The following is a 26,052-nucleotide window of genomic DNA, read 5'->3' as shown; positions in this document are numbered from 1 at the left end:
CCGTACCTTAAGAAAAAACATATAGGGTCCTACCTTCTCCCACCTAGCCGCAAAAACCTGGAACATCATCCCGAAAGAAATGAGAAACACCAAAGACCACCTACAATTCAGAAAACTACTAAAAACCTGGCTCTTCAACATCGCAGATTCAAATTGAAAAAGCTAAACAAACAAACGGGAAACACAAAGAACAGAATGACAGAATTTAGGATGACACTGACAACATCCAGAACTGTCTAAAGGAAACTCCTACTACAACAAGAGAGTCGATGCTAGGTCGAATAGGACACAAGCAACACCCATAAGGACAGAATCCGCATCCCTAGCCACCTCCACCCAACAACCTCACCCGCTCCATAATTGCTATCAGGTATCATACTTGAACAGAGTTGTGTTAATGTTAGCACTTGCCATACTTGCACCAAGTTGTGGACATTGGCATGGGCCTAGACTGGTTGGAGTTGTGAATGATGGTAGGTGCCGCCCCTAGACGCAACTGCAAGCGTTGGTATCTGTCACGCTTCAAAGGGGCTGGGAGCGGTAGCCTGCATCAGCAACAGAATAGGATGATGAATGCCGACCTCCGCCACATATGGATGGAGTAGCCTTAACTGACCAATGCCGGGCACTGACTAGATTGGGAATGCTCTCAGGGCCAGATTTGAAGGGACGCACAAACTTCTGCCTGTCACGCATAGAAACAGGTTTGTCGTAGGTGGCGAGGGCCAAACCTGGGCAAGCTTATGAATGTGAGTGGACGCCATGTGTGAAAGGGATTGCAAGTGTCTGACAGTCTCAGATCTGGACGGAGACGCAGAGATGCTCGTGCACCCCACCTGGAAAGAATACAGAAGTTTAACGCTTGCTTACAGACAGCAATGCCAATTAACCAATCCACTAAAAATGTCACCCCTCTGCATACACCTCTCAAACTCTAACCAAACACAACCCTATAACACAACAATCCGCACAAACTTCACTACACTGCAACAACAAAACAAACCACACATAGACTCACTGTTACGCTCACCTGGTATCCACGGGGACGCCACAGAGCCCTGGTTGGATAATTTGCACTCTCGAACCCTCTCCCGGTCCCTTGGTAAGGTCTCTGGCTAAAGATGGGTCTGCAATATAGGATAGCTGGATTCAATACCAGATTGTCTTTGTTTTCCCACCTTCCTTGGCCACAACTCTTTCCTCCTCCTTGGGCCCTCTCCTCACCTTAATATTGTAAAAGGTGGATTCTCCATCGTGCTCCTCGTGACATGGGCGCGTAGTTGTGGGGGGCGAGCAGCGACCAAGTTACTTCACTGGTGCAAGCCCCCCTGTGGGAATCCAGGCCTGCTGCGACTCTGTAGGTTTGCTGCTTTACAGTCTTTATATGCAGTTCTTATGGTCCTCTTAGTTCGAATAATAATGCTTTGCTTCTTTCCTTTTAAGTATGGAAAGGTATTTTGGTGTTGTCATGCAGTTTGAAGATGAGCATGAGCCGGTAGCAAAAGCGCGCGTGTGCGCGATACTGTCCTGTGAGTAATGCGCGATGCGCGGCGCTGTTTCGCCTTTTATATTGCTAACCGGTGTCTTTTCTCTCCTTGCAGCTTGCGAAGTTCCTCGCCGAGCGCCGTAATGTTCCAGCAGTGATACTGACTAGGAGATGACTACCCAGGTAAGAATTGTGTGGCTTTCTTCATTCGGGAAGAAGCCTGAGTAAACGCTTACTAATGCTGTCTTTCTTTCTCCTCTTTCCAGGTTATGGTATTCCAGGATGCATGCGGTGCCGGATGTTGGAGTTCGTACCTTCAGGTGAGTGGAAATGAAGTCGGCGATGGATTGAAGACAGGATACTGTTCCAGGTAAGTTTCGTAGTAGTGTTTCTCTCTCTGCAGGTCCTTGGTTTCAGGTAAACTGGCATCAAAGAACTGGACACGGTGAGCGTTACGCTGCCTACAGCAGAATAACGCGAAGCATGTTCTGCTGTTTGGGTGCGGTTTAAATAATCTCAGGTAAAGTAGTCCAGGTAAAATAGTCCCAGGCCTGCCTCACCCAAAGTAGTCCAGGTAAAGTAGTCCCAGGCCTGCCACACCCAAAAGACTAGACCGCATAGGTCAGTTCCTTGTAACTGAGCTATGTGTGTGCCTCCATGTTGTGTTGGCTGAACCCCCTCCACCCCCCCAAGTTAAATAGTCCCAAGTAAATAGTCCCATTCTAATGTTGGTCTTCATGGTGGTTATGAGCCTGGCGCCAAAGGCGCCAGGACTGACTCCAAGAGAGTCTTGGATGAGGTTTTAAGGCCTTTGACCTGGCCCTAACTGGAAGGCTGACTTGCCGGTGAGGGCCAGGGGCAAGCATCATGACACTCGCACAACAGCACACGACGACTACCGACCGGAAAACACCCCAAGCCCAGCCGGAGTTAACGGGGTTGAGGCCGCTAACAGCAATTCACTGCTCTCTGCACTATTCCGGCTTATTCCCACTAACTCACCCCCACCCCTTCCCTTTTTCACAGCCGCCAGAGCGTCAGGGGACTACTCCAGCGGTGATAGTACTCGGTGCAAATATCCTTTAACTTTAACACTAACTGCCTTGGTTCTTTGCTGTTCTTTCCTTTTCCCCAGCTATCAGTCTGCGCTGTCTGATCAGCTGGACTTGTGTCCCTGTGTACGCCCTTCCCTCGTTGCTGTTAGGGATTATTTTTCTTTGTACAATTACTGGCGTAGTCATAATCACTCCCTTCAGTTTTTTCAAGTTTTCTTTTTACTCCATTTCTCACTATGCCTTCTTCTCACTTGTATGCTCACACTAATAATTCTTCTTCTCGTTATATCGCCTATCTTATTTATCCCCCTCTGATTAATTTATCACTTAATGTATTTATGGGATTCTCATTCCCTCAATAATAAAGCTCACTCTGCTCTGGATCTTTTTTTCCCGGTTTCACTTTAATTTTCTTTTTTTCACCTAAACTGGTTGACTCTGTTTAATACTGTAGCTCCTGCCTCGCTTTCTTCTGCCTGTCAACCCGCCCCCCACCCGCTGCTGTGGTTGTGGTGGTGTGGTTGGTATCTTGTCTACTGTTTCTTCCATGCTGGCCCATTCTCAGCCGGACTGTCTATTTTTCTTCCTTTGAATATCATTACTGTCCTTTTTCCTGTCCCTCTCTCAATTGTATTCTCATCTTTTGTCCTCCTGGACCTGTTCCTTCTTTTTGTAATGATTGTGATGCTCTTTTTTGACTCTTCTGCATTCTCCCTTATTTCATTTGCGTGATTTTAATCTCCATCTCTCTGCTACTTATGCCGCTGTTACACTTCTGTCTATTCTTCATTCTTATTCACTACTACAAATTCTAATACCTCCTTCTCATACATCAGGTCCTCTTGTAATCTTATATTTTCTTCTATTCCTGTTTCTACTTCAGTCTCTGCTTGCCCTATCTCTTCATCTGATCGTTTTCTTTCTTTCTCCTTTTCTTTTCTTCCTTTGCGCCTTTTGCCCCAAGCTTCAACTATATTTTTCTAGTCGTGATCTCCGGCTCTTTTTGATCTGACTTCCTTTTCCTCTGCTGTTATTTCAGTTCTTCTATTTCCAACTTCTCCTCTTTCTGTTGACTCTGCTTCTTCGATGTTGTTTGATACTCTCTGATTCTTGATCATCTTTATCCTTCTGTTGTGTTTACTCCATCGTACAGGCCCTCCCAGGCATGAATGTCATCCACTTTAGAGTCCACTCACCATTCACTCCATTGGTCCGAATGGCGATGGCGCAAGTCTGGTTCAGCAACTGACACATCCTCCCTTTCCTCATTCCACTCTACTTAAGATTCTCTTCTTATTTCTACTGAGCAACAGTATGTTCATTCTCTTTGCATCACTTGCCTCTCTTCATCGTCTTTTCAAAGCCTGAATCGTATTCTCTCTCCTTCCCCTGATCTTTCATCTTCCTCTCCCTTCTCTGCATCTGATCTTATGGATTGTTTTACTCCAAAAATGTCTGTTCTTCTATTCTTTCTTATTCTGTTGTACCTTCTTTCCCTTTGAGCGATTCTGATTCTTCTCTTCTTGTATTACCTTCATTCTACCCTCTTTCGGAAAGGCAATATTTCTTCTGCTGTTGCTAGAGCTAACCCTGCTTTCTCCCCCAATAATTCTCTTCCCTCTTCTATAATTCTTCTGGTTTATTCATTACTCCTACCCTATCTTACTGCTATTTGTTAGGGAGAATTCTCTCTTTAGGCTGAATTTCCTAACATAGTGAGTCCCCCAGCAGCTTTGCTGGATTTCTGGAGTTTGTTTTTTCCTCCTGCCAAGAGTGAGTCTCTTTTCCTCACACTCTTGGGCATGATCAGAGGGGTTCCTTTGACTGTTAGTGTTTTATGGGCTATGGGGTCTTTTACTCCATAGGGTCTCATGTGTTTTTACTATGTGTTACACAGCACCCTCTGTGCAGTGACACAGGGGTGTCATAGTGACACCCCACCATAGACTCCATACCCTGGGACTGACTACTGTCTCCCAGGGCATGTAAAGTCACCATTGGCTTTACTAGTCTCAAATTATTAACAGAAACCAGTACAAACCATCTTATTGTGGACGTAGTGGTCGGGGCAATTTGATTGCCGAGGGGGCACGTCTCCGTCCCCCCTGATTGAGTTTTGGCTGGTGGCAGTGGATACTACTTTTTATATTCGACCGCAAATATATCTCTATGGGATTTTCCCATTGTTTGAGGCTACCAACTTTAATTATTTAATTCTCATAGCCTCGAACATACCGCCGGTTTATTTATTTAATATTAATTCACCGGTTGGTATTTTTTGCCAGAACCCGATTCTAAAAAGGCGTTTGTGTTCTCTTCTGTGACTCCAACCCAAGTCGAGCCCTTTGTGCCACTTTTTGGTGGGCTTCTCCACAGAAGCCTCCAAAAGTGGTGCCACTCTGCCTGGGTACCACAGGAGGTGTGGGAGGGGGTTTAGGCACCCAGGACTGAGTTACCTTGGTAACTCAAGTCGCACTCTTGTGTGATTGGCCCAAGTGGTGAGCCGGCCGGCTCACCACTTAGCATGTTTGATTGACAGCTAGGCTGAGTGAATTGGGGTGTGCTGCATAAAAGCAGGGCTTTTGGGACTGGAACTTTAGAAGTCGCCACAGGACCTGAGAATCCGACGAGGGAGAAGTTGAGCCGACCTGCTACGACGACACCACCGGTGGAGCCCTGCGGAACTGACTCACCACTTCCCGACGACAGAGAAGATTTCCCGGCTGGAGAGTCTTCTTCCCCTGACTGGTGGGCACAACCAGTTTACCTTCTTTTTCTCGCATCCCAGGACGTCTTGTGGTCGAATTGCCCGTGCCAAGCACCCCGGCAACCGGATAGCCACTTACCACTGGACCGCAAACAAAAGGACTGTTCCTTTTAACTGAGAAATCCGCGGCTGGTTTCTTCCCTGGCAGTGCAACAAACTCCTGCTTTCCTCCCTGACGAGATCCTCTCTTCCCCCGGACGAAGCACCGACTTGCACCCGCTGCCAGGAACAACTGCCCCAGCTGGAGTATTCTCACCACGTTAAGGTACCGTGTCCGCCAGGCCTCCCTTTCTAAAGATTGCTCCAAGGTAATAATAATCCCTTAACCTTCTGGACTGGGCTGGCTGCCTTGACCCTCTAACTGGTCCCTTTCTTTTGGTCCAACTTCTTTCTGAACCTTTTCGAGACTTTTGTGCACTTTTCAACCGTGTGACCTTGGACACATTTCGTTCTGATCCTCTTAAAGTGGATCCGGCTTCCTGAACTCTAACTGCACGGGTTGATTCTGCCTTCTTCTCTTGCTGTGTTCTTTTGAAAGTGTTGGGATCTGTTTCAATTTATGCTCTGCCTTTCCCTCACTTCTAAACCGAATGATTAGAGTGCCATCTGCGTTAAGCGCTCACCGCTGTCTGAAAATAAGTGGGGCTTTACTTAAGACTTGTCTAATATTCTGTTAAGGAAGTGTGTATCTTTTAGTGACCGTGTTTTTGAACTGCTTGATATTAGTGCGAGTGTGTTTTATTAGATGTGGTTTTAAATAAATAATGATATCTCTTTTACACCAAGCTCTGGTCAGTATTTGCTTGTTCTACTGTGTTCTTTTGACCTATTGTGAATTGTGAATACTCTGTATACTGCCTAACTCTTCTTGAGGGAGGTCTGACTGCTCAGCCACAGCTACCAAGTGAATCTGTGTGGTACAGACGGCTACCAAGTGGGTTTACTGCCAAACACCTATAGTCTTAAATCTTTTGCAGTGGTCCCAGCAGAGGGAACTGCACAGGTTTCTGCCTAACACTATTATTAATACTTCACTTGCTTCTGCTTTAGTTCCTTCTCACTTTAAGCATGCTTCTATACATCCTATTTTTAAAAGAACTCTCTTCATTCTTTTCTAACATTCCTCCTATATCTCTTCTTCATTTTCTAAGCTTCTAGAGCATATTGTTTATCTCCAAGTCTCTTCTTTTGTTACAAAACAAAAGGGGTGATGGCTGGAAGGTTTAGAATTAATCGTAACCTCTGGCATTGCTATGGGCAACCCTCAAGCCCATCATTCTTTGCCAGCCAAGCCATTACAAAATGGGAAAAGGCCATTTGAAAATAAGGCTTGGTACCACCCCAAAAGTGGCAGTCCAGCCCAAACTGCTTGGTCACATCCCTTCTGCACAAGACCACAAGCATCCCCAAACATTGTTCAGCTTCGTTGGCCACATCAGTGATGAGTAGCTTGGGTCTCTAAGCCCAGCAGGCACAGGCCCCACGTCTGGGCATGCCCGTCCCACTCGTGGGGACTATAGCAAAACAAAAGGGGTGATGGCTGAAACATGTTTGGGGATGCGTGTATTCATGTGCAGAAGGGATGTGACCAAGCAGTCCCCTTTTATAATGGCTTGGCAGGTGAAGAACAATTGTCTGGAGGGTTGCTAGAGCAATGCCAGAGATTGAGATTAATTCTAAACGTTCCAGCCATCACCTCTTTTGTTTTGCTGTCTTTGTTTATTAATACACATTCTCTCTCAACTTGTTTTCAGTCTGGCTTTAGGCCCCGTCATTCCACGGAAACTGTACTCTTGTCTGTCACCAACTCGCTTCTTCTTCTCGTCACTCCAAACTTTCTTCTCTCCTTGTTAGTCTTGAACTTCCGGCCACTTGTGATATGGTCTATCACTCTATTCTTCTTTCCACTTTAAAATTTGGGGGGTTCAGTACTCCTTGTTGAATTGGTTTTACCTGACAGGAGGGACTTTCTCTGTCTCCTGGGCCGGTTGTTCTTCTCCCGCTTTTCCTCTTACATCGTGCTCCTCGAGGTTTGGTTCATGGTACTCCTTCTTTTCTCTCTTTACACTTCTCCTCTTAGTTCTATCATTTCATCTTTCTGTTTCTCCCATCAACTGTATGCCTTCCTTCACTGATTCAATTCCCTCTGCTTTGTCTGCTTGTATTTTTGCTATCAAAGTTTGGATGTCTTCTCATTATCTTCATCTTAATCCCTCAAAAACTGAGGTTCTGTTCTGTCCTGCTTCGACTATTCCTCCTTCTCCTTTTTTCTTCTCCTGCCTGTTGTGAGAAACCAGAGGGTGTCCCATCCGCTAGTCCCTGTGGGGTCTCTCTCTCAGGTGGCCGGGGCACAGCCATCGCCTTTGGATCCAGACCCTGGGTGTGGACAAGTGCGGGAGGATCACCTGGGTGAGGGGTCTCTGGGCAGGGGGTGTGAGACAGCCGATGGTGAAACACGGTATAACCCCCTTTTTTGTTAATCAAACCCATCCTATTTTTAGGATTTTCTGAGGTCCCAACTCCCTTCCACCCCCCCAGCCCCTTTTTACACAAACACTGGCCAGAGGAAGAGGGTGACTGAGAGTAACAAGATTAACTCTCATAAATACATAAATAGTACTAGACATGTCCCTTTAATCTTGTCAGGCACTTGACTTTAGTGCATACACCTGATACCAATTCTCTCTCCTAACACAGATAAAGGGCAGAACCTAGACACATACTCTGAGCAAGGTGGAACACGAGTACAAGCAGCACTTCCGGAGCGAAGGTAAACCTACTGGAGCAGAGAGACGGACCAAGGGACGAGAGCAGCGGGTCAAAAACCTACTGGAGGTTTTCGCCTCAGACAGGCCACGAAAGTCATGTGGAGAAGGCCAGATCCCACATCAGAAGGCTGCATTGTGTTTCAAGGATGCCAGCGACCCTTCTGGGTGAATGGCAGAGCTGGGGAGGCGAGGCCAAGCCTGTGGTACTAACCTTGACTCGTGAATTGGAAATTGGAAAACCAAGAAAGAAACGCACACAGCCGGTGAGTTGGCAAGTGACCCGAGAGACCATGTGTGTTGAAGAAAGTTTGAAGTGGGAATACTATATCGCAAGTGAACGCTGCACGTGTGTGGGTGAGACACGAAGAAAGGCAGACCTGTGAATGATCTTTGAAGAACGAACAGTGGTGAAATCGGCGAGTAACAGAGTGGTCTGGCAAAAGGAAGTAGCCCATTCGAAAGTCTCTGTGAAAGGAGCATGGTTTGCAGCGATATAGCAAATGTAGTCGAAGTGGTCCTGCAGAGGTCTGTAAAGAAAGCCACGCATATTCGAAAGTCGACATCCGAAAGCGTTCTGAGGCTGACTGACGGAGACCCGAAGTGTAATAAGCTTGGGGCAGGGAGCCCCTCTGCAAGTCATGTTGAACTATTGCTTCGAAAGGTCTGAGCCTGACCAAGGGGGACCTACGTGAACTTTTTTATGAAAGGTCTGAACCCGACAGAGGGGGGCCTGCATGAACGTTTTGTTGAAACAATATTGGAAGTCTGGAAAGAGATATTTTGATGTGGAAGGCCAGGCGGTCCTCTATCAACCTTATGGAACTGTTTATTGTGTTGAAAACCCCAGCCAGAGTGTGTCATCCTGCCTACAGGAACCGCCTTACTACGTGTGGTCTAACGTGAGGAGGAGAGCTGATTCAGCCACATTTATTCTTTTGAATACTGATTTAATTTTTACATACATTTCTCCTTTGTTCACTTTGTATACAAGAGATGGGACAGGCATTAGGTTTTGTTGGCATAGGCCATTTTTATTTGACGGACTCCACTAGGACTTATTTGTTTGTTTGATGATTGAGACTACTCCCATCATAGTTATAGAGCAAAGTAGAAGTTTTTATAACCCCAGAAACCTCAATAAAGTTTTTAAAAATTGTACTTGTTGTGTCAGTGTCATACGTGTGATACCATGCCTTCCTACACTGTAATCTTGGCATCATTCTTAACTCATTATTTTATTCTACTCATAGCTCTTCTATCTCTCGCAACTTGTCGCTATCAACTTTATAATATTCAAAAAGTGTGTTGGTTGTGCAGAGAAGCTGGATAAGATAGTGAAACCTTTTTTGGCAAGGATACTTGGCAGGAGAGTACACCAGGGGATCTCAGTGGGTTTAAAGGAGGATATTCCTGGCAGGAGAGTAAACCAGAGTAAATATCAAGAGTTTACAGTTGATGAGTTTCCTGGCAGTAGAGTGTACCAGGAAACTCCATTTGAATTTGTATGTTGAAAAAAGAGATTTGTTCATCTTAAGTTCTTGTTCCTTTGAACATTTTGTCAATCAGAAATGTTACAAAGGCGTGCCTTCGGCCATATTTGAACCTCTTTTCTGGAAAAGACATTTGTTTTGCCATCCTGAAAATTAGTGAATACTTTCCTTTACCTCATTCAAACCAATACTGTGGAAAGTATACTTTGTTTTGCCATTCTGAAAGATCAGAAGAGACTTCCTCTTTTCCATATCAGTCTCATGGAAAGAACATTTGTTTTATCACCTTGAGGAGACTATTGGGAGAAAGAGACATGTGTAGTGCCTTTAAGAGACTGGTCTTGACATCGAATGTTGTGAATAGTTTGTTTGAAATAATCCAGGGGGAGGGAGCCAACCCTTGGAGGAAATAAGTGTTTTGTTGAAGTTACTTGTTTGAGTTATTCCACTATTCTGTTGAGTTGATGTTTGAAAGATTTACTTGTAAATGTTTGTATGCATTTGTGTAAGGGTCAGATTGAGTTTGGACACAAGGTCATCCTGCTTTAGATTTAGATTCATCGGAAGGGGTACTCTTGTCAGGACAGGGAAAGTTAGACCTTTATCCAAAGCCCCTTTTATTACTAAAATGGCTAATGTTGAGAATGATACCTCTTTGTGTCTGCCTCTCATTTCTGACCCCGCACAAAGCACATCTGAATTTTGCAATACTTGCAGTCGCTTGATCAGATAATTTGGTTGAGCTAAAAAGGTGGAATTACAATAATCTAACCTACCATCAATAAAAGCATCGATGACTGTGCTATGGAAATTAATAATTAATAGGAATAAAAGGAATTATTTGCTTCAACTTTGTCATTTGAAAAAGCAACTACTTCAGATAGTTTTTGAGCCTCGCAGGAGAGAGAACTTGTAACTTTTAAGCCAATATTTTTTACTGTTTAAAGAGGGGCAGGAAGAGGGCCTAAGGAGGGTGGGTAAAACTCAATCACCCCAGCACGCGCAAGAGCCAGAGGGGCACACCAACAGTACCTCTGTATTTTTCCTTTCAATTTTAACCAGTTTGCACCAATCCAGATTTTCACTTCTTTCAAACAAACACAAAGGCGCAAGAGTGAATTGGGCAAGCAAGTGGTTGTACATAAATATTGTAGAGTAGGGGAGAAAGTGCAGAGCTTTGAGGAACCCCACAGGAGACTGGGGTTGGGGTAGAGCGGAAAGGAAGCAGAGAAACTAACTGGGTACGCTTGGAACCAGTCAATGAAACAGCTCTCTGGGAAAGGGCGAATTATAATTGGAAATTGAGTATTCAGAGTATACGTGAGGAAAACCATAAACCAGGGCACCGGGAACCCTACAAAAGGGAAAGAACGAACTTGAATCAAACTAAGAAGCTTTTCCGCTCTGCTCAAACTCATCTACCTATTGTGTACAGTATGACCTGCTTGCATGCCTTAAGTAGCCCCCCGTACCAGGAGGGTGAGGCTTTGCCAGTCTGTATATACACCCACATTTGTTCTGTAACCCGTATGCACTTTTCTTGTACTTCACTAATGTACTATGCACTTTCTGTAACTAGTGCCCAGATGCCTGAGGGTTTGGTGCGCTGAAATAAATGTAAAAATAAATAATTTGAATAAGATAATTAAAGAGAAAGTGGAAATTACTCGTCCCCTAAAGGAGCTCCAGAACTTAAATAAAGAGATAACAAAAGACTATTTGCGTTTGGCCTACTAAGTGTAACAGAAGAATCAAAACGGAATCCCTGTGAAGAACACAGTAACCAGGAGAAGGGCGTCCTTCACCCGGTCTTAGTTGGTTATATTAGTGGTAGGGTCAGATAGGTCAGATGTGGACAGACTTGTTTTGGACATTCAGATTGACTGACGAGCACCTTAGTAAATTAGATGGGGAACACCCCATAGTCATAGGGAAAGATGGGCCTTATTGTACTTTAAATAAACCTCACAGTAAAAATGTCCTTACTGCGTCCTTCTTAAAACACATATCCCTTTTCACAAATATGCACAGGCAATTGGCTTGCACACAAATGGGTGAAAGATGTTGTGGATCAGGCTCTATCCAGTTAGTGTTTTACGATACTGCTGCTTAGGGAAAGCAATCGACACATGCTTGGTCAAACCTCTCCCTTCCTGCCCCTTTTAGAGCCTTTATCTTTACTTTAAAGAACCGTTGCTTACTTGGAATTGCGGTTCACACTCTACACCCTCCTCAGGCTGGACTCCCTCAGGAGGCCCTAATGCTGTAATTAAAGCATGTTGGTAGAAGGACATTTCTGCAAAAATGTATAAACCGTGAAGAAGTTAAGAGACCTTGTAACCCAAAAGGTTCATAAATATTCACTAAGAAGTGTAAAACTTCCATCAGAATTTCTTATTGCGACTAAAATATAGGGTTACTACTCTAGGGAGAAATGTGTACAGGACTAAAGTGCATTTCCAATACCCACAGTGCTGTCAAATTGTGCTGCTGAAAATACTTGAATGGGACATTCACAGTACCACTTTTATATTACACAGTACCTGTATCTTGTCTATAGGTACAAGCTCATAAGCAGAGCACATAGTTACAAGGGTTCAAAGAATAGGTGTTCTTGTAGACACTATTCAAAGGGACTGTAAAGACGTGGGTCCAGTAATCGCACAGCAAATCTTTCTCCATTGCGCATTACATAATGCACTTCTTACATTTAAGTAGGTGAGAGACTTAAGAGCGTTCAATTCTAACTGATATGTCATTATAGAGAGAATGTTGTGCTGTAGAAATCCATTCTGCTATGCTCTTACCAATGTGAGCATTTGGACCAGATTAATGCCCATTTCAACAGGAAACCATGTGATGAATAATTATCTCTGGATAGTTTCTTCAGGAGTCTCTCAACCCTCTACTCTTGATTCAGTGCATTGTTCATGTGAGGCACAAACTCTAGAGCTCAATGGGCTCTTCCTTTTTTAGAACCACAAGCATGGATACGCTTCTGACTGGCTGTTTCAGACACAATGCTGCACATCTACTCTTCTCTAAAAATTGCATATTCCATATGGCTTCTAAACTTTAAATTGTACAAATATGCCATTGTTGGACCCAAAATACAATTATTCTGGACGTTGTCTGCTCATTTGCACTAGAACCATGTAAATTCCTAAATATTTTTGTAAATCAGAGATGTTTCATGGCAGGCAAAAACTACCTTCAATCAACCAGTAATGTATGTTTTTTAAAGTAAAACTCATCTAAAGGAAACCTTTAGATCAACAAATGCAAGTTATGATTTGCAATCAGACTCCAGATATAGTTGACTATTGCACACAGGCTCATTTGTGGAATTTGGGCAAAAGTAATTTTGCAACATTTGCTGTGTCTGCATTTGGAAATTGTTTTATTCAGATAATGTGTTTGATATGAATGCACCTTTGTTCTTAGGACGGCAGTGACCTTTTATGTATTTTTGCAGCATACGCCACAGCTGCCCAGCCCAGCAACCTCGCCAGCACAGTCACCATTGCCACTTCAATTATCGAACATAAAAAATATCTGCCCTGGAATAACATCTCTTTCGGTTATGCCACAGTTTTCTAGACCATTTGGCCCAGGACAAGGTAAGATGCTTCATATTAAATACATCTACTAGAAGACATTGATCAATGTTATGTTGTGACAGTGGTTATTATTTTTTACTTGGTTTATTTTTGTCCAAGCAGACGCTAGCATTTGTGTTATATTGTTATTAAGAAATGTGATTTGTGAGGTACTCTTCAGTATTAAACAACCATACTACTAGTCCTATTTTTTCACCACTATGTGAATATCCAAAAAATTGCTCACAGTAATACATCTGTAGTTTAGTTTTGCTGCCTAAATGTAGCCTGCTACTGAACATTGCTGTAAATCATATCCTCAAAGGCAGAGGTGTCTGTAGTGCGCAACAGTCACTTTTTGGTTCTGGCATGTATGTGGTGGTGGCTCTGGACAAAACCAGAGAAATGGCAGGTGGTTTTGAGAAGCAGATTATTTGGTTTACGTAGCCACTGGAAAGCTTGTGGCATGCATTTGCTGCAGAACTGATTGTTCTTTTCTGTATTTGTTGTCATATCAACTAATAGGGTGATTTCTTAAAGGTATGCCAATCAGGAGCTAGGACCTAGGAAAGTTCTGTTGCCTTTTAATCAATTTGCAGTGCATGCGATGCTCAGGTGAGCTGTCGCCTGGAGGATTATGTGTCCTTTTCCTTCCACCTGTATGCGCTCCATCCTGTATTAGTTTGCCTTGCATGACGGCGTTGTCCTTCTGTCTCAGGCATGGATTGAAGAAAGAGCAGCAGCTGATCAAGTGGAGCTTGCACATCACTAGTCTATATCTGAACATGCAGCTCTGCTTGCAGTCAGAAAGGTCATTGATAAATATGCATTAGATGAAGCTAGATGAGAATCGTCCAGCTAAATAGTCGCTCACAAACTGTAGGCAATTACTGAAAGTGTAAAAAGTACCTTTATCAAAAATATGAAGTGTTAGAAGTAATGAGTTCATTCAAAATTAAAGACCAAAAGTCATTGTAGTGATTCAAACACAATTCATCAATTCCGTGATGATTTATTTTTGAGTCAGAGGCCAGCATTCACTTGAATACATATAGGGCTCAATTGCCAAAGCATTTTGGAGTCTGACTACTCCTTCTTCAGGGCGAGGCCCTATTTGTAATCATAATTTTCAACACAATATTTACCAAATCAGATCATTCAACTAAGTCAACAATGTACAGTAAAAAGTAATATGGATGATGTACAGTTACATACCAAAAAGAGTCTGTGTGTCACAAGATCACCCAAAGGAAAAAAGACAGAAAGAAAACATGTAATGAAGTGTTTAACCAGTATTGTCTTATTGGTATAATTGTAAGCGTATTTTCACTTTACCTCAATTTTGCATTCTTCAAGTGTGACTACGCGTTGGCCAGTCTGAGTTTAAAATAACACTAAATAAATGAATAGTTAGCTTGTTGGTGCTGTTTTAGCATCCTAAAGTATTATGTTCGAATTATCATGTGTGTCTCACGGTGTAACTGGGAGAGAAGCGTTCAACGCTTACCTGTGTGCTTCTTGTAAACGAGTAACTGCTGTATCGGTTGCGCTTTAATGCACATGCTGATCTAATAGCCCTCTGAGCAGTTCACAGAATGGTGCTTCAGCTTGTGGGATTGAAGAGAGAAAACTAATATAAGTAATGTAGTTGGAAGTTCGCCACTTCTCTGTACTCTGTGTAACTCTCGGTCCTCTTACCCGCAGACGCTGCTCCGTGTGGACGCACGCTACTGTGGTTAAAGCTTCATTGCTATGATGACCGGACGCTGTTGCCAGGCACGTGCTTGGGTGTGTTTCAGCGGGCGGCGTCTGACTTTCAAACTCAGATAAAGGAAATAGCTGGACCAAACGCTGTCATAAGAGGAATGTTAAGTCTGTCATTAGTAGCTTGCAGGAAGGGTTGCTGTATTGGGGAAAAGGGAACTAATGCTAATATGGCTACAAATCTAGCTTTAAATCGTGACCACTCCTAGTGCAGCGTGTCAGATTCTAAGAACATGTAGCTATGGCAACCGATGTAGACAACGTGGAGACGCACACACAGAGCTGTGCAGAGACCAATGGCATCTCGTGCCCCAATCTACTCATGTGAGTAGATCGGGACGTGCTGTGTGCCTTATGGTTAACCTACTGTTGTGATAGATCTGGCAGGTATATATAACTAGGGATATAGCGGCTAAAGCGTTATATCTGCTGAAGGGTTAAGTAAATAGAGGCCGATAAGGTAGAGGAGCACATTTCAAAGCACGATAAATCAGTATGGTGAGATCGTAAAAAACTTGCATCAGTTTGCGAGGAGCGTCTGATCCAGATATCTAAAAAGATATGAGGGAGATACAAATCCCTAAAATGACCCTTTGTTCCTTAGGAGTACTCCTAGGCTAATAAGGTGACCATACTTGTCTGTGAAGGCTGCATGCATTATGCTAAACATAACTGAGTAACTGAGATCAAAGAAAGGTTGTATGTTAAATCAACATGTGAAATCTTTCATCAATAATGTCTGTGAAAGCTATGTCAGTTATGTCACCCATAACTGGATCGCATAGATCAGGGAAAGGTGATGTGTCAAACGAAACATATGGGATGGTTCATCAACAGTGTTACAGCGAGATATGTAAACCGGTGTGAGTATCCTTAGATGGAACTATGAAAGTTAATCTCTTCGGTTGTATCACCCATTGTTAAATTGCAATAATTGAGGAAAGATGGTGCGTTGACTAAAAATGTGGGACAATTCATCAACAATGTTATAATGGGATATATACAACCAATGTGAAGATCCTTAGATGTAACAATGAAAATGTATCTCTTAATTTAACCCATTGGGCATTAGGGTCCCAAGCCAGTGTATTCAAAATGTCTCTCTCCTGTCTAATTTCAGATTCATATCTTCTTGTGGATTGTTCTTGGGTGTCACTTCCAGAATCTGAAATCTGATTTTAGACAGATTGTATCTCTTCTAAGCCCAGTGGCGTGCTACTGCAGAATTGATATTAGAATTTCTAATGCACGATCTATGCTCGTTCCATCTCGTCTTTGCAGTACGCTATGATTTGCCCACATAACAAAGTCCACATGGACATTTTATAGCATAAATGATATTACTGCTATAACAAGTACCATAGCTGCGCAGTTTTATGTTCTCCCCTGTGCATGGATGGTTAATTGTGTTACTCTTTGTTACGAATCCACAGTTGGCACATTGTAGACACTGTAAGGTCCCAGTTCGTTTTGTGATGGGTTCCTTGGGTGGCGGTTTGGTTGAGACCAGTTTGTCTCTTAAATTCCGACTTCTTTGGTATGTGAAGATAGGAGGTTCTTTAAATAAATGTTGAAATCTCATATCGCAAGTTAGGATCTCCCAGTTTTTCTTTATAATGTTCTTAATTCTGTGACTTTGCAGGGAGAACTTTGAGACATATACTAAGAGAACAGTTCCCTTTTTCTCTGTTTGTGTTAAAGTCTCACAATTTCTTTGGTGGATCCTTGATGTAGCCGCTTCTACGTCGCTGCTTTTATAAGCACGTGGCGTGGAACTGCTTCCCCATATCTGCTTGTTCTCGGATATAGTCGATGGGATCACTGACTATTCGTTTGACACGAAGCAGTTGACTGTATGGGAGATTACGAATGAGACTTGGTTGGTGGAAGCTGAGACGATGAAGTAACTTGTTTCTATCTGTTTCCATTTCATAAGTTTTACCATAAAAATGTCCCCCTTGGACTGGGGAGGGTGGGTGGCTAGCAGGGTGCACGTCAACTCCCACATGTGTGGATGTTGAAAAAAGAATTCCCTCCATGGGCTCATGGACTGCATGGCTATCATGGATTGGGAGGCATGTCTCTGCTGTGTCCACCGTCCTGTGTAGAATCAGACGGTGGTATTAGTAAGGGAGGTTGACCATGTACTGCCCTGGCCTGGTCCTCAGTGGCAGCAACCAGGCGGGACACGGATGAATGCATCTGCAACATGAAGCCTCTGAGGTCCTCATGCAACACTTCATAGGATGCACGGATTTCCTCCGAGATGGTCTGCCTCAATAGTTACATATCCTGTTGGGACTGTGTCCTGCAGGCTGCCTCTTGCACTTTCATTGAAGCACTGAGGGCCAACATCTCTAGCCTCAGGGCTTCCCGGTGGGCCCGACGCTCTGCAAGCAGGGATGCCTACAGAGACCTCAGATTGGCCCGTCGGCTCCTGCTATTGGCCTCCATGTGCAGCATGTGTGAGCGGCATCTGGACCACAAAGCCTGCAGCTCGTGCTCTACCTGTGTTTCTGGTGGTATCATGGAATTGGCCACCCTATTCATGCCCTCAGCCAACAACTCATTGGCAGCACCCTGTTGTTGTGCAATACGCAACATTCACTGCTTCCACACGGTCTCCCCAGCCTGCACACGTCCACCACGCTTGCCTTGACCCAAGGGAACATGGCCCTTGATGTGATGCCACTGTCTGTGGCTGCAGGACTTCATCCCTCCCTTGGACATCTGTCCCAGGACCAGAAACCAATAATGTGGAGCGTGGCCTTGCAGCTGCATAGATGATTGGACGTCCGGGTCCATGGGAGTCTGTGTCGTACTGAGCCATAACCCGGATAGCCTGTAGCATCAGTGGATTTTCATGGGCTGCCACACCACGTCCTCCACTGGTGGTCTGTTCGGCTCAGACTCCCGTTCCTCCTGTACCTCCTCCCATGCATCTAGTGCCTCATCACCTCCACAGGGACATATAAAGACATGAAGAATCATGTTCATTGCATCGACAATATACATTGGTATCACAATGGTGTCCTGCAACACGTTGCCATGCATGTGCCCATGCCATAAATTGCATGCACACACTATGTACAAAAAGCTTTTAGATCATGGCCTATGCAGACTTGCCACAACATCCTATGTCCCTCACCATGTAGCCACTGGACACATTGGCAACAGTCATAGATCTCTGGAAGCACATTCTGTCCCATGGCACAGAAAACAGTTGACAAAAACATGCTAAATGTGACTCATCAAGTGGATATGCAACATGACATTAAAGTACATGTGAACACGTCCACACATATTCACAGCCAAGTCCACTACAATTACATGAAACACCAGTGTACCACTGGCACAGGGAGTGCACACAATGGGGACATGGCCTGAGTGTGGAGTCCCAGGTGTGTGATGTGGGAAGAGTAATGACCTGCACTGGGAGATAGGAAGAGGGGACAGTGACACACAAGAGGAATAGGGTCATGGACCCACGCAGTGTGTATTGAGTGTGGGAGGTTAATAGGGATGCATCCGGACAACTATTTGACAACGGGGTTAGTGCCATAGATGCAGCTGGGTTGTTTACAGTGTTGAAAAATGCAATGTCATTCATGGCACATGGTCCGGCCTGCTGCCAGTGTTCATGTAAGTCATCTCTTGCATGGAACCACCTACGTACATGTGTGGATGGCCTATCTACACCAAGCAGTGGATGTGGTGTAACAAGTGCTTCAGACACAAGCACTTGTCTAGCATAGCAGAGTCACTAACATCACTGACACAACTAACCGGATGCCACGTTGGGGGTGGGGTGGGGGGGGCTTGTGGGCATGTAGCAAATGTCTTTTTGCGAAGGACGGTTGGAGAGGACTACTGTCAAAAAGCCATGTTCGACGGAAGTACGGCACATGTGTTGTATGTACTCTTCAGTACACTGTGTTGGAGTCAGTACACCATGACAGGGTTCACCTAGGGCAGTCGTTCAAATGCAGGCACAAGTGCAACACAGTCATGCTCCTTTTTTTCATCTACATACATATATTCAGGATGCACATGGTTGATCACTCACCCGACATGTCCTCGTAATTTGGCAGGCCACCCACGCCTTGCACCTGATCCACATGAATTAACGTGCTCATGGCCTCATGTGGTGTGAGCTTTTGCTCCTGTGGTGACCCCCATCCAGTGGTCAGAGCCGAGGTGAGGTTTGCACCCAGTTTGTGTTTGGTGTGACGGTGGTGGTCATTCTACCGCTTCATGACCTGAGCAGAGGTGTGCCTCTCATTACTTAAGGCGTTTGTCATCCGTGACTCGCTGCCAGTGCACCATAGGCTGAGCAGGCGTGTGTGCTCCCTGGCTGCGTGCACATTTCACAGTGGAGTTCGCGCACGTAGTCCATGAGGATCTGGAGTTCGTCATCATTGAAGCTCCTATTCCTCAACGTGGCAGTGTCCTGTGCCGTGCATTGGGGTTGAGTCTCTTCTTGTTGTGCACACTTTGCTTTCTTGGCATGTGTTGCATACCTTGTGTGGCTGGGACCACTCTGGGCACCAGCAGATGCTGGACCACTAGTGGCCTGGGCCATGCCATCACCCACTGATGCTTGGACAGCAGCTGCCTCTGCATGTCCATGAACCTGGTTCGGGACAACAGCAGCTGCCCCTGCAGGTACCTGACCCTGGGTGGTGGGAACAGGAGCTTTACGTGGACGTCCCTTCCCCTTTGAGGGACGGACATCAGCTGCTCCTGGGTGTCCGTGTACCTGGGGGAAAGGGGGGACAACGGCTACCGCTGCAGCTCCCTGACCCTAGGTGGTGGGGACTGCCCACCCAATAGACACGGAAGACCCACTCTCCTGCTTACAAGCCTTTTTACCTGCCTCCTACTGCGCTGGCTGCCTCCTACCGAGCCATCTGCTGATGCCTGCCCACTGTGTGTGCGTACTGCCCACCTGCCCTGTATTTTGAGTGCCTGCTGTCCAGCCATTGCTAGTGCTAGTGTTCTTGGCCCTGTGACCACCTCAGCTGATTCACCAGACTCCCAACATGCCATTCAATCACCACCGCTCCACAGCCCAGCCCCAGGACCACCTTGCCCACCCACACCTGCCTAAGGGGTTGCCATGTCTCAAGCAATATCTTCTGAGGTAAGTGGCAACCCCACGACAGCGAGGCAGAGGGCTGTCAACTTCACTGCCAGGGAAGTTGACATCCTGGTGGAGCAGGTGCTGGGGCATTATGATGCCCTCTTCAACACCCCAACGAAAGTTGGCAAGGAAGGATGTAAGCTGATCTTGTATGGGATCGTAGATGCTGTCATCGCGGAGGGGGTGGCATCCCGCGACCTCAGGCACATGCACAAGCGCTGGGAGGACCTAAAATCCAGGAACCACAACAAGGCCCTGTGTTTCCTCCAGGCTGGTGCCAACGGACAGGGGCGCAGGTGCCAGATCAACAACATGCGGGTCCTGGAGAAGTTCTACCCGGCGCTGCACGCTCAAGTCAGCGATTTGCAGCAACGTCTGGAGTCATCAGGCGAACGCAAAAAACAAGGAGGGTCCTGGGAAGTCCCTCTGCCGGACATTAGTACCGGTTACGAGAGCCTTACCCAGATTCTTTCACTCATCATCTTTCACAGAGGAGAAATATCTAAAACATATCAGTCTTTGTCCTGCCCTGGGGAAGTCCAGCACTGAAATGCTAGGCAATTCTCCTCTGAACAAGAGTACCAACGGCAACCCCAGACACATGTTTCGGTCTGGTTGGACCTAATCAGTAGGGTGGAGCTGTGCCTCTCTAACAATAGTGAGCAGGGAGTCCATGTCTGGATTCCCTTGGTAATTTAGGGTGAGACCCAAAGTTACTTAAAATATGCAACAAAACAAGGGGGGGGGGTCCTGGGAAATCCCTCTGCCGGACATTAGACATTAGGTGCTATTTATCCATTAAAAGCAAAAGCAGCACGCAGTTTAGCCATGGTGATTAAAACCTAGATATCACTTGAATGTGTATACTTTTTAAATAAAACACTTGAATGCTCATAAGAGTGTAGTAGTTCTCTCAAAACATATAAGAGACTCTTCGCCAAGAAAATATCAGTGCATTTGAAAAAATAAAGTGCCTAAGTGCATTAAAAGTGCAAAGGTACCTGACTGTTAAAAAACATATATAACCTGTGTCTGTCAAATAACCACAAGTGTTTCCATTACTCACTTACAGAATTATATAAAATGAACCCAAAAGAAAAAAGATCTGGGAAAATAGCAAATCATGTCATAGTGACATCCAAAATTAAATAATTGTTATACTCAAAAAGAGACGACTACTCATAGGCATCTCAAGTTACTCAAAACAGTGGTTGAGTAAGTAATGGTGCATCGCAACAGAGAACCTGTAATTGGAGCCAAATATCATGCCGATGTTAGAAAAAACAAAAATGGGAGAAAATACTCATTTGAAAAGCCTGTGGTATAAATAAAAGTAAATTATATACACATAATTATACTTGCATAGGCACTGATTTATAAGATGGAAAAAGAGTATAGTTAACCCTTATTGTACAAAGAATGAAAAGCACAGTATGCATAAAAAAGCAACATTACAAAAATACATGACCTCTGTGAAGACTGACAGTCGTCACTGATTCCTTGGAGGGAAGCTTCTCCTATGCGGTCAAGGAAAGGCAGAAGCCACCTGACTGACCATTTGGTGGTTATCTGCAGGAGGACCACATAGGAGAGGACAAACTCCAAGGAGGCAGCGAGTTATTGAATAAAAACAACCCTTCAGATATCTCGTAGTAACAGCCATGTTCCTTTGCAACACTCAATTATGGCGTATTGCAATGTGGGTGGTGAATTCCCACGTTTTTCTAACCGACAACAATGTTACTCCACCCCTCCTCCCCCTTTTCAAGTAATGGGACGAGGAAGAGGGATGGAGTAATGTGGATGACAAGACGCAGTAAACTAACGCTGCGTTCTAGTAATTGGAGAATTCAAAATAATCCTGGGACATTTAAAATGGACACAGGTAAAACTGCAAGAGGTAGAGAAGCAAGCAGAGCGAGAGAAGCAAGCAGAGGAGAATCGAGACCAGCAGATGCTGCTGCTAACTTTTTCTGATGCTGTTCGGAAGGCTGGGAAAAAGCGGATTCCGCAATGCCGTGCAGGGGAGACACGCTTGCAGAGAAGCTTAACTGCGATAAGTGTGCTGCATCCCTGCTGGAGGCAGCTGGAGCTTTGGAAGTAGGAAGCAGAATATTTCAAAGAACTCCCTGTTAACCAGTGTGCCAAAAGCAAAGCTCTGAGTGAAATGCAGGGAACAGTGAAGCTGCCACGGAAGAACAGTAAGCCGTGGGAGAGTGAACGGGTTACCGGAACGGTTCAGGATGAATGCCACATACAACATAGTGAGAGAGAGCCCAAGAGAAGGATGTGAAATATTTGATTCTAATACGAACATTGTTACTAGTCTAATTGAAGATGGTATAGTTGATACCAATACAAATATTAAGATTCCAAGGAAGGACAGTGAAACTGATATGAGCATTGTTAAGAACCAAAGCAAGAGAAGTAGAACTGAAGCGGAGATTGTTAAAGGTTCAGTGACCCAGTAAATATGAAAAGGATTGTTTTCTGGATAAACAGAGAGTGAATACAAGGTGCAGAAGCCCTGGCAGGATAGTGAACCAGGCAATGTGCAAGTCTGTGACCCACACCCAAGTAAGAAAGTTGTAACACGCTGGCAGGCGAGTAAACCAGGGGTAAGAAGAGTAAGAGAAAAAAGGGATTGAAATCCCAATATGAAATTGTCTAATTTAAGAAAAGGGGGAACTGATACCCCTTCCTAAAGAGATGTTATACAGTTGCAATACCATGGCAGGAGAATAAACCAGAAAAAGGGAAACAGAGAAAGTACAGGGGTCAATACCCCTCCTTAGAAGTTGGGAAAACATTAACAAGAGAGTTGTAAGTGCTTCAAGGAGGTTCAAGGGAAGGGCGTTGCCCCTTGTACGAAAACTGGAACTTTAGCAAAGTGACCATTGAACCACTAGAGGAAATCTAGGGAAAAGAAAGAGGCCCCCTTTCCTAGCGGAACGTTCTTCCCAACCCCAACCCAGTGTTCTCCGCAAGTGGCATTGACCGGAGGAGACTTGCAACTGATGAAGACTATTCATAGGCACTGGGAACCGATGGGCATCGCAACAGTGGGAGACATATGGCAGGAGGGGGGAGTAAAGGAATTTGAGGTGTTGGCAGAGGAAACCGGTTTACACGTAGGGCAGTATATTACTAACACTAGAATGGTACGGCGGAGCAGAGACACATGGTCTGAAATAATACTGGAAGATCAACCTGACACGGCCATAGTAACGATATGTGATATAGCAGAGGGGGGGCATGAGGTTTCTCAAATCTATGAGCTGCTGATGTCCAGGGTGGGAAAGAAGGTGGCCCAATTAAGACAAGATTGGGAAGAGGAGGCCGTAGAACGCATGAATGACGGGCTATGGGAGCGGAATCAAGGGTACCATAAAAAAGTGTCTAGGAAAGCGAGGCTACAACAAATACAGCTATATGTAACCAACAGGGCATACATGACCCCGCAGAGAATAGCTTGGTTTAAGAACGCTGAACGACAAACATGCCCCAAATGCAGGGAAGAAAACTCAGGGATGACACGCATGTTTTGGACATGTCCAGAAATTGGGAAGTTTTGGGGAGAAGTAGCCCACCGATTACATGAGATAGGATCAAGCTAAACATTGAATCAGTGTGGGCATGAATGGTAGGGGGTTCCCTAGACCGCGCCAATTTAAACATGTGAGCAACCTTAAGGACTTGGCATATATACTTGCCAAGCGCAGAATTGCCATGAGGGTGGAAGGCATGCGACAGACCGAGAGTAGAAGTTTGGTGGAGTGACCTCCAGAAATGGACCAAAGCCGAAGCGGCAGTGTGGCATGAAGCTGTCAGTAGGGTAGGGGAGGAGGAAGCAGAAACCCTGACGGCCTGGAAACACTTTGTGGCCACATTGTATGGGTCCACCCAGGACTGCTTAAGCGATCAGTAAACGTTTGAGAATCCCGAAGGGGAGATTCCTCTGGAGGAAAGAGAAGCAGAATGCGAAGTGGAGGAGGCTTGAGTTGTAAGGGGTAAGGGGTAGATACTTAACGATATGTACATGATGCTAAAGTGTTATGATAAGTACTGCTGGTTTTGTTGAATGTTGATTGTTGTAAAAAACAAAATTGATTTAAACAAATGAAACGTCACACACATACAGCAAAAGAGTGAAAACACAATACATTTATATATGTGTAAAACAGAATAAAAGATGTGAAAAATGTACATATACAAATTCCTAATAATTTAATTACCTTAAAATAAGCTAATTGAATCAATCACTATACTTTTTACAAAATTCATCAGTTATAACCAATTGATCCGTGGGCTCTAAAAGAAAATTCTACCACAACATTTCCCATGTAAACAGTGGTCAGGTCTTAAAGTATACAGTAAGAGAAACTTCCTAGTGTGTGCGCTTCTCTAGAATAGATATAACTAGCATACTGCTTTAAATTTCAATTTTTAATGAATGTTCGAATATTCTAATTGAATATTCTCGATCGCCTTCGCTGACATGTGTTTCGACCCTAGGTCATTTTCAAGGCTTGGCACAGCTATATATTTAAGGTCAATCTTTTCTGCGGTGAATCAAATGACCCAGATGCAATTGGTAATCCCTATGTTCAATTTGTCTCAGTAAAAATGTGATAAAATCTGTTCGTTGGTGTAGTTTTTCTATCGATGTATTATCAGCATCACAATAACTTTGTATTCTCCCTCTCCAGAGTGTAGTCCTGGAAGGGCCGGCAGCGTTCCGAGTGGCTTTAAAGTATAGTATAGTTCAAACATTTCACCCCACTCATTACCAAGTGCTGGGCATTCAATAATTATGTGGTTTACAGTTTCTTTACATTTCATACATAGGCGATACTCCCGTTGTTCCTTTGGCAGTCTATTCCTTGCACCTAAGACATCATTGGTTAGCAGCAAGTTTAATTTTACATGTAACCAAAACTCCTTTAATTGTTTAGATTGATATCTTCCCATACATTTCTGTATATGATTACATGGTTTGTTGTCCAAGAAGAAATGGTAAAAAAAAGTATAAAGTTTAAGGCTTCGTCTGTTTGCAATCCAAGCATTTTCAAATAATGTCTTTGTTTTTTTGGTCAACTTTCTTTATAATCATTTTTCTTATTCATAACATAGTAAGAAATTACCAAAACAATGACAGTCATGACTAATCCCAGCCACGCCTCACCCCTCCCCCAGCTCATCCCCATTGACTCATAGATGATTGACAACATTATGAATTACACAAGGACTACAGCAGAAATATTGATGGGTACAATGCAACCTGGTCCTAGCTTCCTTTTCGGACTGGTCTGTTTGACTCATTGCCAGACAGTTCCTAGTTCATCATTAACATTTGTGTCTGTGACTAAGCTTGTCCTTTCACCTTTCGTTCTGGATATACTTAACAGCGAGCTCGTCTCCCTTGAAGATGCAGTATCCCCCCTGTCTGAGTAGAACTGGCGGAAAAGTGGCCAGTAGTCCACTGGCCGACTGTTTTCTGGGAGCGTTTGTGCATAGCATGATTCTTTCTGTTGGCACATGTGCATGTGTTCCACCCACTTAGCAAACGTCAGTGGTGAGTTCTTCCCCCAAGTGGAGGCAATAAGGTGTTGTGATTGATGCCATTCCTAAACCAATGTGTGTGAGTGAAACATATCCAGGAGTGGAAGAAGCCTAGCAGGAGAGTACACCAGGCAGTCTACGAAGACTCGGATCACCAATCAGGTTACTTTGAATACTAATTCTGTTGATTTAAAGAAACTCAAGCAAATGCTTTTAAGTAAAGAGAAATCCAGGGGAAGGGAATTGCCCTTTGAACTGTGAACAGTATCGACCTGGAACTTGTGTTGGAGTTAAATATTTCTTTTTTTGAACATTTGTACACTTTTCAAGTCCATAGACATTTCCCTTTCACGTTCGTTGATTTTAGAATGTGAGGGTCAGAATAGTACTTTGGACACAGCACTGATTGTTTTGGACA

The 26,052-nt window shown here is 44.4% G+C and overlaps 1 protein-coding gene across 10 annotated transcripts in view; it reads left to right on the top strand.

The window, feature by feature from the left end:
- Positions 1-26,052, top strand: part of R3HDM1 (R3H domain containing 1) — a 1,943,510-nt gene that overhangs the window by 1,769,571 nt on the left and 147,887 nt on the right. For all 10 annotated transcript variants that reach the window (XM_069616551.1, XM_069616544.1, XM_069616545.1 and 7 more), the window contains one exon: positions 13,042-13,186. In XM_069616551.1, coding sequence (XP_069472652.1) covers positions 13,042-13,186 — 145 coding nt within the window. The remainder of the gene's footprint in view (positions 1-13,041; positions 13,187-26,052) is intronic.

This window comes from Ambystoma mexicanum, chromosome 9 (genome assembly GCF_040938575.1).
Source record: "Ambystoma mexicanum isolate Mex_15411 chromosome 9, UKY_AmexF1_1, whole genome shotgun sequence".
Taxonomy (NCBI): domain Eukaryota; kingdom Metazoa; phylum Chordata; class Amphibia; order Caudata; family Ambystomatidae; genus Ambystoma; species Ambystoma mexicanum.
This window is presented reverse-complemented; position numbering and strand designations above follow the sequence as displayed.